The sequence below is a fragment of the Drosophila grimshawi genome, unplaced genomic scaffold, assembly GCF_018153295.1.
Source record: "Drosophila grimshawi isolate 15287-2541.00 unplaced genomic scaffold, ASM1815329v1 contig_1377, whole genome shotgun sequence".
Classification (NCBI taxonomy): domain Eukaryota; kingdom Metazoa; phylum Arthropoda; class Insecta; order Diptera; family Drosophilidae; genus Drosophila; species Drosophila grimshawi.
This window is the reverse complement of record NW_025062900.1, coordinates 9,191,550-9,210,528: the sequence shown is the minus strand read 5'-3', so window position 1 is coordinate 9,210,528 and position 18,979 is coordinate 9,191,550. Positions and strand designations below refer to the sequence as shown.

Genomic DNA, 18,979 nt, shown 5'->3' with positions numbered 1-18,979 from the left:
TAATTTGATTTGTGATCTTTGATAGCGAATATGAATTATAGAATGTGTGTGCATGTGTATTTGTTGCTGCTACTTGCCACTGGTAACAGAGACTGCTGCTGCCCTGGCTGCTGCCACAGTCGGTGTCAACGTCATTCAGCATAAACGAGCTGCCAGTCGGTATGTCCTGCCGTCGTCCTGGCGTCGCATTTACAACCCTTAGCGCGCATAAATTACTTTTATTACCTGTCAGGGGTATTTGCGCTCTCCTCCCCCCGTCCCTTCCCCACCACACACTGCATTACCGCCCGCTAGCCTGATGACTTTTTTCTCATTGCGTTTTTAGCTATATTTTAATTGCATATCGCGCAATAACTATTTTGCACTCACTGACAGCAGATTGAAGATATTTATTAATATTAGATGCGGCAGACAGACACACACACACACTCACACAGACACACATAGACAATGCTAACGGACGTATTTAGCCGGGTCCTGTTGCTAGCATTAGTCGTGCCCCTCCTCCCTCCCCCCCGTTAGCCATTTACAGCGGGTCACATCAGTCGCATAATTCCGGTTCCATTAATTCTATTTTATTGCGTCACAGGTTTTTAGATGATGTTGCACGTTATGGGGCTTTGCATTGTTTCTGCCACGGCTGTTCTTGTTGTTATTACTATTGTTGCTGTTGTTGCATTTGGAAAAATATTCATATTTCACGTCATTCAAATTGCATCAATAAATTTCAGGTTTTTTTCTTTTTTGTTTTTCTAGCCTGCCATTTGCATTACTCAGTTGGGAGTTAGGGCAAGTATTATGAAAAAACCCATTTTAATTGCCAGTGGGTATTATAAGGTACAATTTATAATGAATTTATATTCGAAAATCAATTTATTCAAAAACTTGATTATATTCTATGACAGAATACAGCAATGAATTTTTACAGAATATTATGTTTCCAGATTTAAATGAAGCATTCATTTCTGATAGAACTAAGATTTTATTTTTATTGTTAATGAGGTACCCAGATTTAAATGCAGCATTAATCTAGATATCTTTACTTTACAAAATCAGTTTTAGCTCTTTGCAAACACATTGAAAATTTGAACTAAGACTTGCCATTTTTTACGACTGTGCTCCAGCTTCTTAATACAAAAAAAACGAAGCCATTTTCGTTCTGAAATAATCAGGACAAAGAGGGAAACAGCAGTTGCTGTAGTTTAACAAATGACCCGCTTCGTCGTCGTCGTTTCATCGTTGTTTGTACCAATCCTTTATACAACTGAATTAAAGCTGCTCGACAGAGAGTTGAAAAAGATGTTGCTCTTATCGCTAAATTAATAGAGCTATTAATAAGTCTTTTGTAGCGTTGATATCAAAAGTCTTGTACCCCGTTCAGGTTTAACCTTGAAGATGGAGACGAAACCAAAAGATGCACATGGATAAATCCTTCAGCCATAAAAGAAAAACTGATTTACCTGCGATGAAAGTGACATGTTAATTTTTTACTTCCCATGAACGTGCAGCATATGGAGGCGCACCAGCTACGCTCCAGGTTCCCTCAGCTTGCACTGGACCAGTCTGCTGCACATGGCACGAACGGCTTTGGAGCGGCTGAGACGACTTTGATAAATACCATGACAAATTCAAAACTGTCAGACATCATTTTTCAAATAGTAATTGCATTATTATCGGACGCTGAACGGCGCGGGCGGGCGGGCATTCAAGCGACAGACTCTGAAGTGGGGAAATGGAAATGAAAATGGGAAATGATGAAGGGAACAATTGGCGCATTAATCTAACAATGTCTTCGTCTTCATCTTCGTCTCTGTCATAGCAGTAGACGAAGGAAAGGTCCAACATGTGTTTGTCTTTCATTTTTTCCTTATTTTCTCTTCTCTCCTTCAAATAATTGAAATGTCAGATGTTAGCCAGCAGAATAACGTGAGAAAAAGAGATGGAGCGAGCAAAGTGAAATTTTGTTTGAGTGGCACTCGCAATGAGGGAGAAACAGGTACCCGTATGAAGACGGAGGCGTTTGCATCACTAGCTGCGTTTATGCGGCACATTGTCATGAAAAGTCGAAAGAAATTCATGAAATTTATATCCAGATCTTGAGCAATCCTAACACTAATTGCTTACTGCACTCTTCATTTTGAGTACTTCTTACTAATTATTAATCTTGAATAATTAATCAAATTATAAATCAATTAAACTGTAACTAACTAAGCCCAATGATATCATTTTTGAAAACTAGCACTGATTTTTGCAACATGAATAATTGTTTTCAGGCCTACTTTTCAGACTTTCTTCAACAACTGCCTTTCAACGTTTTTTTAAGAATTGTAAACAACAAATTATTCGTTTTTCAAGAAGAAATTATTACAATAAAATTACAAATCTTTTGAATTTATGCAGCTCGTGTACACGTTGAACTTATAGCTCTGTGCATCAGTTTCAAGTGGTGCCCTAAGAGGCTCAAGATTAATTGCGCGTGGAAACTCCTAATTAAATCGTATCATGACCCGGTCTGACGGTTGAGCCCTCCATATCGCTGGTGCTCTTAACGATGTTGTGATGTGGTCGATTTTTCATTAGCGGACCAAGTGCATCATTTGAAAAATTGCATATTCAAGTGACTCAATTAAGCGGATCGATTCGTATGCGTGTGTGTGTGTGTGTGTGCGAGAGACAGAGACACAGATACAAATGTAGATACAGATACAGGTTGTAGTCCGGGCACTTGAGCAAGACGTCTGCCATTTTGTGAATGTGTCAGTATGTATGTATGTGTGTGTGTGTGTGTATGTGTTTGTGAAGTGCACGTGAAATCCTTTGGCAAGGGGCAGAAGCAACCGGCAACCGACCTGATTGGTAGTTGACTACCAGCCAACATCAGCATTCGCTCTGCTGACTTCTTCTGACTGCCGCTGCTGCTGCTGCTGATGCTGTTGCTGTTGCTGCTTCTGCTTCGTGTTGCCAGATTCCATCAACAACAAAGCCAAGCAGCAGCAGCACCAACAACAGCAGCAACAGCAACAACAGCAAGACAAACGAAAACGAAATGTTGCTGAGACATGAAGTTGACAGCTCAATGCGCTTGAACAAAACTCACAGCACACAAACATACACACACATACACAACACACACACACACACAGGACACACACACAGAACACACACACAGTAGCACAAAACGATATACACCAATACGAGCGCACAAAGTGAGCTGCGAAAGCAAAAGAAGAAGAAACATCAGCATCCAGCGAGATGTTCACCAAACAATTAACGTCAATTCAATAGATGCACCTGCAAACTGTCACCTAAATTGCGGGAGAGAATTGTAGACACAGTTCTATGGAAAACGCACAAATCTACACAAATAACTATTGGATTATATATTACGTGCTAGCAATATTAAAAACAAACTAAACACGCTGTCTATGACAAGCCTGTGAGCTAATTTAGTAACCCCAGGCAGCTGAATTATTTTAATGCTGCTTTTTCATTTTATTTAAGCATTTGTTTATTTGTATGACTTATTAAAGTATTGAATTGTTCATTGTTTGGCGACCTCTACTTACAATTGAAATATGTCTTTTGTGTTGCTTATTGTATACTCCGCTTTAAATATAATAATGTATGTAATTAAAAACTTAACCAGTTATTAACAAAAAATTTTTCATATGATAAAATGTACTAATTTTCAGAAAATTTAATCGATAAGTCCTATCGAAAGCCTGACATAAATACTTATGTATAACTTATGGAAGTAGACCTATTAAACAATCAAGTTGTAGTAAAAGAAAAATTCATTTCTTATTACTTAGTAAATGCCATTATTTATTATATATTATATTTAAAAAATGCATTCAAAAAATATTAATTTTAATAAAAACGTTTTTCATTCATTAAACACAAGTGTTTCTATTCGTGTGATCTATGCTGCGCCAGCAGTTAAGCGAATTGCAAAAAAAAAAAAGAAGAGCTGCACTCCAACTCTGTTCGGGCGTGTTGGGGCCGATTCCCATTTTGTTGGGGCTTTGGTAGTTGTTGTTGTTGTTGTTGTTGCTGGTGGTGGTGGTGGTGGTGCTGCTGTTGTTATTGTTATTGTGGTGGACGCATTGAAGAAGAATCCATCAATTTTTATGTTGCCCTCGGTCGACATTTTCGTCGATTCTGTTTTGCTGTTGCCGTATTGCTCAGTGTGCTCGTAAAATGCAAATCGAAATTCATATCGACACACACACACACACACACACACACACACACACGAATACACTGGCATGGCGTAGATATTGTGCGTTGGTATTAGTGCTGTGAGCTGGTTGCCGATTCCACCCCTTTTCTCATTGTTCTGTCCATCAAAAAATGTGCACAACAACAGCAGCAGCAGCATCAGCAGCATCAGCAGCAGCATCAGCAGCATCAGCATCGAGTACGAACAAAGAAGAAGACGCAGTTGGAAAAAAATCCATACACATGAAGTTGTTGTCGTTGTCTCGTTTCGTTGACTTTTTCGTCTTCTGCTGCTGCTGCTGATTTTGCTGCTGCTGCTGCTGCTGCTGCTACTCCTCCTGCTCAACGTCATCGTCGTCGTCGTCGTTGTCGTCTCTCATTGTTCCTACTGCTGCTGCTGCTGCTGCTGCTGTTGATTCGTTGGCTGTTGCTGCTTTTGCTTCTTCTTTCTCTGCTGCCACTTGAGCTTATGCTGGTCGCTGCCTTCTTTTCAATTGTTGTTGTTGTTGTTTTTGTTGCTGTCGTTGCTCGTTGTTATCGTTGCTGTTTCGATATTTTTCTCGTCGCTGTTGCCATTGTTGCTGCCTTGCTGCTGCTTGTCTGCCAAATGCCACCCCGCCCCTTTTTGGCATTGCAACCCGCCAGCCGCCGCTGGCTCTAAACTTTCAAGCGTCCGACTTGCAGCTTCATCTCAGTGTCGGCCACTCTCTAAAATCCGAACGCTTCATTCAAACGCCGGTGCATCCTCTCATAACCACCCCTCCACTCGCATTTACATACATACATACATACATATTTCCATTGCTTGCACTTACCCCTCGGCACTTTTAGTCTGTGACGACATAGATGGCAGACTATTTGGGTAATACCAGATAATCGAAGACCGGTAGCAAATATTCGGGCTTAATAATATTAATATTTCCAAAACTAGTTATCTAGTACACTTTATACTTTCCAATAGCATCTTCTGTAATACAAAAAGTACAGAATCAATATTCAAATAAAACTCCTAACAATATTGTAAAAGACAACTGTCAGAGAAGGAGTGAAGCGCACATAATATTTTCTTACACATAGATCATCCCTCTTATTGTTAAGCATAACTTCTTGTTTTACTCTTTGTATCCCATAATAGAAATTCGCATAACATTATTCAATTTAAATATGCAACAGAACAGACCCTTATCCACCGATAAATACTATGAAATCAGTTTATAGAACTCCACAGAATCGCTAATAAGTTTATTTACTCATTTATTTAAAATGTCATCTGCATTATAGTCATACTAAACCAATTTCAGAGCGTATTACAACTTTGTCATAAGCGCAGCAACCATATGTCCACTACACACACACACACACACACACCCCCACACACACACACACTCACAACCACACAATGGCCCCTCTCCGCCCCTATTAATGCCATAGAGAACCATCTCGCTCCCTCTCTTGACCCAGCTAAATTGATGCAGCCAATTAAGAGGCGTTGAAAAACATTTGGAAAATTTTCGCTAAAATTGCCAAAGCCACGCAAAATGTCAGGCTGTGTGGTATGTTATTTTTTGAGTGGTTTGGGTAGCTGGCTGAGGGTGGCTGCGTAGGGAGAGGGGTGTGGGGGAGGAGTAGTGATATTGAATGAGACTCAGCGATGTGACCGCCATATCCACACTGCAACCACACACATCACCACTCAAAACATCCGACACAATCCAATGTTGATTACCGCATAAAAATACATAGCCCACCACCCGCTATACAATCCCCACCTCCCACCGTCCCCCTCCACACCCCACCTACAGTTTGAACTCCCAATCGAACTCCCCAGCCATTTGGTCAACAATTTTGATTGCCTCGACGCGCAGAAATTATTCCTAAAACAAATACAACACACAAACAAAATACAAATACAAATTCATTTGAGTGGATTTGAGTGGCCTCGACGCCGACCCGTTTCATATCCTTGTTGGTCCTTTTCGCAGTGCATTTTATGCATCCAATGCTATTTCGCTAATGGAGGGGCCTGCAACTGCCACAGACGTCGCTGCCAGCGCTGACGTCAACGTCAGCGTCAGCGTCAACGCCGACGTCGACGTCGACAGCAACGGCTCCTGATGATTGTCCTGCAATTTGTGTCATGGACGTGCATGCGTGTTGCAAATTGTCGTTCTTATTGCCTTTTCAAAAATTATTTCGCGTTAATGGCAATTACCACTTGTGTATGTCCTGGTCCATAATCAGACCCAGGCCCAATCCCATTCCCATTCCCATGCCCATTTCCAATCCCATACCCAGACTCTGCTCCAGGCACAGCTCCATTTCATAGCAATGCCACTGCAGCTGCTGGCTGCTGGCTGCTATAATGCAATTTGAAATTATTTTTAAGGAAATGTAATGATTTCCGGTTAATTTATGTTAAGTGTACTTAAGTGAAAACTGTATGTTTTGGAAATTAGTCGAATTGCGGGCGTGGTTTATTACTCAACACAATTAGCTGCATTTTGATGACCGCACATTACGCTTAACAGTTATAAAATAATTCTAAACCGCAATTAGCAGTGGAAAAAATGCATTGAGCTTAGCTTGGAGTTTCAAAGTTTGTTTAGTAACCCCAAAAATAATCAAACAATTTTTTGTATTTTTCGTTGTGAGACAATAAAGTTTTAATATATCCAGCAATGTTTTAGGAAAGTCGTTTAATTCATTAAACTTTTTTTAATAATTCTTATATTTGTTCTTTAGTAATGACAAACAATATTTTTACAAACAGACGTTAATGTCTCAATTAAAATATATTCAAGTTAATAAACACATCGAGCAATGAATATCAAATATGTTCTTATAGATATAAATATGTTAGTATAAATATATCTGAATGTAAACTATTAATATATCAGCATTATTTTAGATTACCCTTAGATATTATCATACAGCCCATTCCAGATATTTAATCGCTTAATTTTCGATTAATATCGAACAAATTGGTTCAATGTTCATGTTTTAATTATGTAACAAACTCTTGCGGCCATACTTGAGGCAACAAATTATATAATTCAAAAATTTACGATGCCGCACACACACACACACACACGGAGCTACACACATTTTCATGTGCAGCTATTTACAAAAAGTTTTCGTTTGAAACTGAAAAGAAGGAAAATTGTTTAATTTTCTGGAACTCATCATAAGCGAAACCATAAATTATCAAATATAGAAAAAAGCATGCGATACTCTTTCCCAGTTGCTTTGGGGCGCTGTACAGAAAAAGAGAGAGAGAGAGAGAGAGGGAGCGAGAGAGATGGAGCGAGAGAGATGGAACGAGAGAGCTGCAGAGGGGGAGGAAAAAAACCAAAAGAGAATCGAAACGAACACAGCTAAATAACTCCGAAGAATGAATTATGACAGTTCTAATTGACTGAAATATGGTGCGATGGCTGCTTTCCATCATCTGTATCTCTTATTCTCCTTGGACTTTGTGCGGGTTACAGTGGGTGTGAGTGGATACTCAGCTAAAAGAGCAGATCGGGGAAGAGGAGGGAAGACAGAGGAGGTCGGGCGACACAGCTCAGTTGAAGTGCGCAAATGAGCATCTTACAGATACTTTGCTTCACTTTCGTTTTAGCTACGCTGCCTGCATTGAATGGGAATTGAAAAAGCAAACAACAACAGCAACAACGCCAACAACAACAGTCAAACTGCCAAACAATGAGGCTGCTGTTGTCGCCGGTTTCGGTATTTGGTCTTGTGTGTGGCTGCTGCCATCGAGTGCATCGCATCTCGAGCGGTGGTGCCACAAACACATCCGAAAAACAGAAAAACGCTGAAAAACCGAACCCAAAAGCCAGTGAAATGTGTCTAAGTAAAGACGGCGGCAATGGCGACGCCTGCCTTGCCCGGCTCCTGCCACAGTAATTCATTTTTGTTTTTTTTGTTTTTTTTTTTTTTGAAGTGCCAGTTTATGTATCTGAAAGATACGCTTAGCAAGCACACACACAAGCCCAGCCATGCACATAGTGTGTGTGTGTGTGTGTGTGAGTGTGTGTGTGTGTGTGCGGCGCTGTGAAGAAAGGAAACGCCATGCCAAGCTGTTGGTAAATGGAAGAAATGGATTTTTGACAGATTTATGACTATCGAGCCGTCTTCATTTTTTGAATTATTGCCATCGAAATAGACGAAAAATTCGGGTATTTCTTGCCTTTGCCTCACTTCTGCGGCTGCCTCAGTTTTTGGCCCTTGCTTCGGTTCCGTTCTTAAACTGCCTCCCGCTGCCGTTTACCCAAAAATACAAAACCAAAAGCAATCCGCCTCACACATGGATTTGGATTGGATTGCGTTCAGATTTGGATTTGGATTTGGCTTTGGCTTTGGCTACGACGCGGCATTTGCTATTGGCAGCTTTTGACTCTCGACCGCTGTCGCAGGAAAAGGAAGTGTGGCTTTCTTTTCAATTTGTCCTTTGACTCTTTTTGTACCCAACCCCCAACTATAAACTACTTCAAGGGCTGACTTCTTTTCCTGAGCATAAGAACATACGTTCACTTGGAAGTACAGGATGATGCTGTTTCTCTTTGGAGTAAGTCCACAACTTGATACTGGCGAGTAAACTGACAAAAATTACCACAATATGAAGTATATTTATACGGAAATACTAATAAAAATATAGCTTGATAAATAGTAAAATATCCTTTGAGTAAATCCACATCTAAAATGTTTATTTAGACATCTTTTTATTTATGTAGACATATTTAAATTAAAACAAATATTTCTGAATTTATATTTTATTAAGAAACGCTTAAGAATATGGCAGCAACAAAATATTAATTTTAATTAGATGGAACTCCTGAATTATTTTAGCCTTTGCTAATAATTTGCACATGTTAATTTAATATAGCTAAAACTTAAGAAGAAAACGAAGCTTTTTGAAGGAACCTTTGATTTAATTGGAGTAAAGATTTTTTGTCTTTCAAACTGAGCAAATCCATTGCTGAGCCAGCTGTGCTCAACTTGAAAAATAAACAAAAGACCGCAATGAAAATAAAGAAAGAAAGCAACAACAAAAAGTTAAACAACAACAGAAGCCAAAGCGATTGCTTAGCAAAGCAAGAAAAAAATCTATAAATGCAGTCACATTGTCGTAAGTCTGCAATTTACGATCGATCGATTTCAAGTTAAGCATATGCGACTCTTCGACTCCCGACTTTGACTCCGACTCGGACTCCGAGTCCGAGTCCGCGACCAACGTGGACTGGCAGCCCCAGTAGCGAATGGAAGATGGAGTCGCCAAGCCAAGAAAGCAAATGCCAAACTGTCGATTGGCAAAAAGGGGGGCGGAGTTGGCTTGTGTTGGACTGGGCTGGCTGTTGCATATGTCAGATGGAACATCGGGGCACCGTTATGATGTGCGCTTGATGCCCCACGGCGGCGCTGCAATATTTTGCACTTAATTTAATTTGTACGGCAAACAACGGCGCACATTTTATAGCAAATATGAGCGGGATCGGGTGTAGACGCCACATCAAGCGCTTTTGGCCGCTGCAGCAGTAGGGGGAGGCGTGGCATGGATTTCGATTGCAGCTGGGCTTTTGAGCGGGAAAAAAGAGATAGCGGGGGAGAGGGTTGATGGTGGTTGTGGAATAGCACAACGGCTGGTCCATATCAGTTTCATGGAACTATGGTCACGATTTGGCAATAATGTTGCTTAAATACGCTTCGGCTGGAAGCTATAGCCAAAGCTGGACCTGCACCGGCTGCTGACTGCCGGCTGCCGACTGCTGACTGCTGACTGCCGACTGCGAACTGCGGCCTCGATGGCCAATTGTAAAACATTCGTTTGGCAAGATTTGTTTGCGGGATAAAAATAAAATTGTTCATTTAAAGTAGCTGCTTCTGTGTGCTGTGTGGACGACCGCAGATTGTTGTTGCTGTTGTTGCTGTTGTTGTTGTTGTTGTGGAGTCTCCCCAAGGCGCATTTCCATTGCCCGCTTCCAAATTGGCTTTGTTTATGAGATCGCTTTTATCGTTCACAGCAAAAGGACCTGCGGGTTAATTTCTTAGCGCTACTTAATTTTTCCTCTCTCTGACCGCCTCTGCCTCTCTCTCTTTCTCTCTGTCTCTCTCTCTCTCCTTGAACTATCATATAGCCAAAAAAAAGAAAAGAAATCAGCAACAAGAAAATCGGTAATTTTCAGCAAATTCCTGCGCTTATCAATCCTATTAAGATAAGCTCCGCTCTGTTGTTTTAGTTACTTTTTGGTAGATATTACTTGTTACTCGATGTTGAACTCGGCATCGATGTTGTCCGATTGTCAAATGGCAGCCAAAGTAAAAGATACAAGATCGTAACAACATTGAAATTGATACGCTCGATTGAATATCGAGTAAAAGACATTCACATTTTGTTCAATCATCACGAACTGTTTAGTGAAATGGGTAGTAGATAAACAAAACGTTGAATTTATTCGTTCAGCGATGCGGAACCGGAAACTAAAAGTATTTTAATTAAAAATAATAGGAAAAGAAAGAAACAAACAACATTTCTTTACAATACATCAAGTTTGGACGTGCATTTAAAGATCCTCAATTGCATTCCCATTAAGAAAATAAACTAGATATAAGAAAATAAACTAGAGCTTCACTAAATGAATCAAATTTATTCATTACTGATTCTATACAAACGTTTACGGATAAGCCACAAAGAAGAATGCTATTCTTACTCGAGCATTGCTTTGTGTACTGCAGATGCAAATAAGTTCATAAATATATTGAGAGTCTATATTAAAGATACTGCAAAAGATATAAATATCTCAAATATTGTCAGTGTAATTTCTTATTTGCTGTTCCAAGCGAAAAAGATCAGCAAAGCCAATCGTAAACATCGAAAATCTTGACTTTTTGTCAATCACAACAAGTTGAGACGGGTCGCAAAAGCTACGAGATACAAATATGGGTTGCAAGTAGTATAAAGCTGCAATGTGATATACTACAAATGCTGCTCTATGTTACAGATATTGTTGTTGTTGTTGTTGATGTTACTATTGCTGTTGTTGTTGCTGTTGTTGTTGCTGTTGTTGTTGCTGTTGTTGTTGCTGTTGTTGTTGCTGTTGTCGCTGTCGTTGCAGTCACGGCTGATTGGCCTTTGGAGCAATGCATTTTTTGTACCAATCGCGAGCAGTTGTTGTTGTTGATGTTGTTGATGTTGTTGTCGTCCTGGTTGTTGAACGACCTGTAGCCTGCTCCCGTTGTTAATGTTGTCGCCGTCGTCGTTGTCGTCGTCGTCACAGACGACATTCGACGACATCACACATTGACCATTGCCAGTGTAGTATTTGGTGCAATTGTCGTGGCAGCCACCACCCGCCACAAGCGCCGCACTCCCCTACCCCGTTAGCAACGCCCAATCCTATCAGCCGCATTGGTTAGTGTACCTCTTGCTGGATTGGGTCTGGCTGCTCATGTCTGATTTACGAGGCTAGCGTTGCCGTTGCCGTTGCGATGCCGTGGCCAAGATCGTCGCTGGTTATGCCAGGTCAGTTCCATTATTTTCGATCTGGCCAATTCGCCATTGTTACAAATGCTAATTTTGATATTTTGTATTTAAATGCACAGGAGGCAGAGCACCAGCAGTTTACCCTTTGAGCCACATACAAATTGAAAGGGTGTTAAGCATTTTTTAATAAGTTTGCTAAAATGATATCTCGATTGATCTCGACAGAAATTATTTTAGTTTTAGTTGGATTTCATTTTTAATTTCAAGATTCCAACAAAAAATAACTGATTCAGCTGAACTTGCAGCTTACTTTATTACAAATAAAAAACAGCTCTTGTAGTTAGTCAAAGTTTTAAGTCATTATAGGGAACTTTCAGTTTGATAAAGATATTATTAAAATATGACCAAATTAAAGCTTTTGAATGCTTTAAGACATGGCAAAGAGCTTTCAGGGTCCTCTTGATGAAGCTAACGAAATTCCTTAATTTCTTATTTAAGAGGGATTATTTATTAGGAGATTCATGCATAAATATTCAATATATCCATCATCTACTCAGATTATGAATATATTTCTTAATTTACCACAAATAATTAGAACGTAGAGCATTTGCATTGTCGCCTTTGTTGCAGTTGTAATTTCATTTGCTTATTTTCTAGTTCATGTTGCAAATGTGGCATTGAATTTCATATTGCGCTCAGCTTCAGCTTCAGCTTCAGCATCAGCATCAGCTCCTCCAGCGAAGCTGGTCCGTTCCCCAATCGCATCGACAATCGTAAGCGTCGCATTCGCCATCGTTCTCCATCGTTTGCCATCGTCTCCATCGTTTGCCATCGTCTCCATCGTCGCATCGTCGTCTCGTCGGCCCGATCCGCTGTAATGGATGTTATGTTCTGGCGGCGATCGCATGACAGGCGCATGTTGCAGCCGTTGGCATCCGCACCATTATGGCAACTGGGTCCCCACAGCACCAGTCGCAGTCCCAGTCCCAGTCGCAGTCCCAGTCCCTGCCCACCATTGCCAATGCATCGCATTCCCCAAAAAGCGTGTAATCAATAAACAACAAGAGCCATCGAAGCTACGATCCGATGAACCTCCTCTTCACCTCCCCTTAAGCTGCCCAGTTTGCGCAGTTTGCCCTGCTGCTCGCTGGACTGCTGCTCGCTGAGACAGGCATCTCGTGTAACCTATGGGAATGCTTTGGCTAGCAGGCTGGCTGGATAGCTGGATGGCTGGAAGGTTGCCTGGATGGCTGGCTGACTGGCTGGCTGGCTGGCTGGCTGGCGACTGCTGGCGATTGCGCTCGATTGTATCTGTTGCGCTCTTCTTCTGCTTTCTGTATCTGGATAATGATCCATTGTTTGCATCTTGAACTTGTTTTAAATGCGCGCGCACTCACACACATCGCAGCCTCCCCATCCACTCTCCCTGCTGCCCCTCTCCCTAACACTCCATCTTGTAGCTGCCTCCTCATCATCATCGTCCTCAATGTTGCCGTCGTCGTCGTGGTCGTCAACGCTGCAACCATATCTGGAGTCTGGCTGATTCATTGGCTGCACACACAACACACAACACCACAAAAAAATACAATAAGAACAACAAAAAAAAGCTGCAAAAATTGCTTAGCTATCCGCCGGGGATGTTCAGCAATTTCTTTTAATTAGAAGATATTTCTGCGCTTATTAGAATATGTAGCGACACGGGGAATTTAGTTAAAGTGCATTCATCAGCGGGGCAAGGCCCACCTTACAACCAGGCGCTTGGCAGCAACATTTTAGGCAGAGTTCAACTTACTAACTATATGTGGCATGTAGTTCCATAGTTGCAACAGTCTTAGCCAATCTAGCAAAGATATGATTCATTTATTATAGCATATAAAATATAGCTTATAAAAAAATGTTATCATGCTTTGTCATTATTCAATTTGAAGAACATTTGGCGATGTGTTGAAAATTTGTTACTTAATTTGTTGATTGAACTCTCAGCACATATTACATTTTGTAACTATAATTATTGTCTTAAATTGTTTTAAGATTTTATTTATATTTAAATATTTGTTGGTTTCTTGATAAGCTAAGCAGTCTCGTGCGAAAACTAACCTGTTCCAATAAAACAATATATTTCTTTGATACCACTTTAGCGTAGTAACAATAGCGGCGATTTCATAAACAATCTTAATCTAATCTGTTGCAATGCAAGTCACCTACTCAGAATTATTATCATGAATGATTAAAAGCTTATAAATCAATCAAAACGTATCGATAGCCCAGTGAAGGATTTACAAGGCAGACCTACATGTCTAAGGTGCTTATTCATTCCACAGAATGGTAATAAATTCAAATAATGACTGGCAGACTTAATATATGCACTTTGAATGCACTGAAAAGTCGAAAGAGAGGTGTGTTTAACAATCACAAGAGAGGATCAGAGTATCTCCTAGTTGAGGTATCTCAATTATAGCATTCTTACGTGATCTAACTTAGAACGTGACCCTAGTCCCTTATACCCAACAATGTAACTAAATCGCTTAATAGTACTGTAAAAGATAATCAATCGAATTTACAACTGGCATTCTTATCAGCTTCAGCGCTGCAGTTTTGTTTAACAAACATTTAATGAATGTTTTCGCCTTGATCATAATTCACTTATACGTGAAATGATTTGCATTGCAATTCCAATGAAAGATCCAAACTGACAGCCATAAATATTCAACTCAAAACTGAAACCTTTTGTTTTTCGGTTTTTGGCGAAAAACTTTTAAATATTCATGCGCGATATTTGTCGAAGCGACAGATCTGCAGCCTCGTCGATCGATTGTCTCCTGACTTGTAGGCGCTGATCTTGGACCAGGTCCTTTGTATTGTTTTTTTTTTTCTCGATTCGAAAATAAAAAAAAAACAACAGCCTCAATCGCAGTCGATTGTTTAGGAACCAAATACCAAAAACAATGGGTCATTTAGTCGCTACTCTGTGGCTTGTTGTGTGTTCATGGCTTGGGCCCTGTATCGGAGTAACTTACCGAAAACGTTACCAATCCTGACAGCCAACAAGTATTGCACGATTTGCTCGTTTTGTGGCAGGCTCCCTTGTCCTTGTCCTTGTCGCTCGGAACATTTTTTGGGACCTTCTGAGTGATTTATTAAGTTTGTGTCAATTCTTGAAATTATTAACCACAGCGAGTAGCCAAATCCATTTGGCTTAGCATCAGCATCAGCATCAGATTCATTTCATGTTTCGTGCTGACGGCTTCTGCATATCTTAACACATTTCGGCATTCCCTGAAAACTCATTTCATAGAACACGGAATCCCTTGACCGGACCTCAAAGAGCATAGCATATATATATATATATATATATTTGAATATTTTTTACTTTTAATTTGCATGAATTTAATCGTGAGTTTCAATTATGCTACAAGCGTTTTTCAGTCACCTTTTTTAGTGAAATAGTCACAGTTTTCCTTAAATGGCCAGCAGCATTTATAAAAAAAAAGAACAAACATCAAAATATAGCATTTATTTATATTATTTTACCCATGAAACTAGATTTTTTGGTCGTCAAAAGTTGACAGCTCGGTTGACAGCTGACTTTGTTCACTATAACTAGTTTTACGGGTTTGCTTTAGATTGGTTTCCACAGTATTTCTTTTTTGGATAGTATCACACAAACGAGATTTATGTATAATGAAGTGAATTCTGCTTTATATGAGTTATATTGGTAAATATATATAACTAGATTTGATTGCGCTCTTTTATCAGACCAGCTAGCTGAGTTTGATCTTATTAAACTTAGTTTGGGGCATCAGTACAATATATATATATATATACTAGCAGGCTATATAAGGTATGGAAAATTGTCGTCTTAGCTCGCATATAGATTCAATTCAAAATCTTGTTGCAAGTGCAGCTGAACAACAATGGAAACAACTCAGCTGGACAACACAGCTGGCATCAAAGAATCTTATTTCAAAATTCATGCAAATGAAAGTCTGTTGATTAGTTGACATGGGGCATGTTTTGGTAAATGGCAAATCAAGTTGCCAACATTCAACACATCAACGATCAACAATCAACTCAAATCGATGACTTGTGCTGAAATTGCAAACTTAATCTGCAACGGAATAAAGTGCAGTTAAACGAGCAAATGCCAAGACACATTCAATTGCAGTTGCAGTTGCAGTTGCAGTTTGGTTGCATTCAGACAAAAATAGGTAGCACATAGATACACCAAATGGGTAAGGAGCCATAATTTAAATTTTCATGCGCCTCTGCTGTCAATTGTGCGCAGCCAACAACTCAGTTTAATGGCAGCGAGCCCAACAAGAGCAGCGGCAGCAGCAACAACAAAATTTAAATACAAACAACTAGCAGCGACAACAACCACAGTGAACACAGCTAGCACCACAAAAACAAGCACCAGTACCAGCAGCAGCACTCCCTGTGCTTTAACTGGGCTCCAATGGCGCTAAATCAAACGACGGCCACGAAATTGCCATAATGACGACACAACGATGACGACGATGATGATGATGATGAGGCTCGGAATGAGACTGTGACTGGGTATGAGGCTGGGGCAGGAGTTGAGGCTCAGACTGTGACTCAGGCTGGAGATGAGGCTGAGACTGGAGATGAGGCTGAGGCTGGAGATGAGGCTGAGCAGCGCGCCCTGCTGCTTCTACTGGAACAATCTATGTTCCTGTCTCTCTCTCTCTCTCTCTCTCTCATTCTATATCTCTCTCTCTCTCTCTGTCTCTGGTATCGCAGTGGTTCTCTTCGAATCGGCAGCCACATAATCAGCGCAAAATTATTGGAAAATCTTGTGCGCTGGCGCAAACGCTGAAGAGCACTTGTTGAAATCACAGCGCTACTTACAGGTAGCTCGGAGAGCTCAAACACAATTATGCAATTTGAATACCCTTACAGACATTGGCCAAGTGAAAGCTGTCAGATCTAGAAAGAAATCATATATAACTAAATGTTTGATTAATTGTTTTTAGGTGAGCTAATTTCTTTAAGATTTTTACAAGCTGCCCAACGTTGTAAATAAAGAATTTTCATAAGATGATGAGCTACATTTTAAAAAGATTTTTTTAAAGATTTTAAAAGAATTAAATTAAATCTTTTTTCTTGAACTTAAAACATAATTGAGATCAATTTAGTCAGTTCAACTCATAATTCTTGTAGCATCAAAGAAGCCTGCAGCATAACCACTGTAAGGGCATACAAAAATATGATTGCACATGTTGCAAGTTGCGCGTTGCGCGTTGCAAGTTGGCATATCGAAATTATCGCATAATCGTGTTGAGCGCGTTGAGGCAATTTTGGAGGGATTTTGCGGCTGCACAGGCACAGAAGCGACAACGAGTCGCATACAGTAAAAAAAAAGAAAAAAAAATAAGAAAAGAACGTTCCGCACAAGAGTGCAAATTTGTGGCAGCTACTTTGGCTGCCAATTCGAGTGGCGGCAGCACGATAAGGCTCAGCAGCTAGTTGCTGTTGCTTCACATGTGCGGCAGATCGGCAAACAAACAAAAAAAGTCACATTGGTCACGAGTTGAATGCAATTGAATGTGGGTGTGGCTCCACTCAAATGAGTCATTCACATCATTCAGGAAGCAACAACTCATGACCGTGTAATCACTTTAATGACTTGCAACTTGCAACAGATGACTGCGTCTAGTTTTAAAACGATTTCGCATCTGCCGACGGCATTTAGATGCATCTAGAGCGATATTTAAAAGAGTGCAACCATTTTTGCAGACTTTCTCAATATCTGACAACGAAATAAAGCAATTTTTTATTACCTGAATGAAGTTGTGCAAAAAATATAGCAGGCTGAAGCAACCATTTCCAATCCCATAAGGTATATATATACTTGATCAACATCAATAGCCGGTCTCAGGCACTCTCAGAGCTACAGAAAATAAGTTCTAATATGCCATAGACATAGTATGCTTTGACGCACTCAAATATTCTGTTGACTTTCGTTTCAGTCAGAGAAGTTTTCCTGAAATCAAATCGAAAAATGTTTAAAAAATTTCTAACTTTTCTTGGGCTCTTTGCTTTTCCAAAACTTTTGCTATCTGACGATAATTTCAGGGAGCTGAGCACTCACAGCGCTACCACGCTCTACACAATCGAGGGCATTATTCTGGCCCCAGGTCCAGGGCTGAGGGTCGGTTCGCAGTGGCCAGCGGACATCAAGCTGTCGATTGATAACGGCGAGTATCAGGGATTTGTGCGACGGGATGGCAACTTTATGATCAGCGGCATTCCAGCTGGCAGCTATGTGCTGTATGCCCATCATGCGGACATATTCTTCCAGCCGATTCGTGTGGAGATTGCCCGGAATGGCAACATACGAGCACGCCAGTTGAGTCACATTAAACCATCGCATGTGATCAAGTTGCCCTATCCGCTCCTACTGAAGCCGCTCGAGCGTCGCAAATATTTCCGAACCCGTGAGCAGTGGAATCTGTTGGACTATGTGCTGAATCCGATGGTGCTGCTGATGGTGGTGCCGCTGCTAATGATGCTGCTACTGTCCCGTCTCATCACCGATCCGGAGACTAAGCGTGAAATCGAGAGCATACAATTCCCCCAAATACCCAACAATATGCCGGATCTGGGTGATCTGCTCGCCTCGTTTGTCACCGGCAAGCGACTACCCGAGAAGAAGAAGCCGACTGCCGGCACTGCTTACAAGAGGCGCAACTAGAAAAGCTTACCGCAAAGGCTGCAGTTGCAAGTCGCGTTCCATTCACGTTCAAATTAATATCTGGGTGGATCGGATGCAAAGTTAATGTATTTATAACCTTTGTCCAACGTTTTCTGCTTTCCTTTCCCTAATGACAAAAATTGACTTTTCCCTGTATTGAGAACAAATGTTAAGAGCTAAACTCTTGTCCCAATATATGATATCATCTTTGCTATATATAAAGTTTACTATATATTGAGAACTCTTGATCAGAGAACTTTAACATATTTTGAGTGCTAATCGAAAATGGATTCAAAGTTCTCAAAGTTCTCGAAGTATTCGAAGAGTATATTTAAAGAATTGTAAGAGCTGTTCCCAAGTTTTTTTTTTCTTTCAGATATTATAATGAATCGTTGATTGTATGCTGAAATTTAAAAATCTTACGAGAGAAACAAGTTGTGTTTTATAAATTCAATAAAAGTCGGTTTATTTTGATCACAATGATTCATTTTCCAAATTTCATTCTCTTTGCCCAGGCATTTGGCAGCCCTGAGAAGGGCTTTTTTCTTATTGTTTTC

General features: G+C 40.3%; 1 protein-coding gene and 1 long non-coding RNA gene across 5 annotated transcripts; one reads left to right on the top strand and one right to left on the bottom strand.

Annotated features, from left to right (window-relative positions):
- Positions 1 to 1,104: 1,104 nt before the first annotated feature.
- Positions 1,105 to 15,078, bottom strand: LOC116806116. Of its 4 annotated transcripts, none has more exons than XR_004365536.2 (4): positions 14,725 to 15,078; positions 1,461 to 1,719; positions 1,373 to 1,388; positions 1,105 to 1,314 (listed from the first exon to the last, which is right to left on the bottom strand). It is a non-coding gene; the product is annotated as an uncharacterized LOC116806116 (long non-coding RNA). The 4 variants fall into 4 exon arrangements; XR_006246609.1 differs by having other exon boundaries at positions 1,373 to 1,460; positions 1,524 to 1,719; XR_004365535.2 differs by having other exon boundaries at positions 1,105 to 1,388.
- Positions 15,079 to 15,935: 857 nt separating this feature from the next.
- Positions 15,936 to 18,422, top strand: LOC6562263 (ER membrane protein complex subunit 7 homolog). Its single transcript, XM_001988640.2, has 3 exons — positions 15,936 to 15,939; positions 16,282 to 16,396; positions 17,804 to 18,422. The coding sequence occupies exons 1-3, from the start codon at positions 15,936 to 15,938 to the stop codon at positions 18,420 to 18,422; spliced, it is 738 nt and encodes a 245-aa protein (XP_001988676.2).
- Positions 18,423 to 18,979: the final 557 nt, after the last annotated feature.

Coding starts and splice junctions, on each gene's coding strand:
- LOC6562263 (XM_001988640.2), top strand. Junction 16,397..17,803: donor CTTCTACTGGAACAATCTAT/GTTCCTGTCTCT, acceptor CGATAATTTCAG/GGAGCTGAGCACTCACAGCG.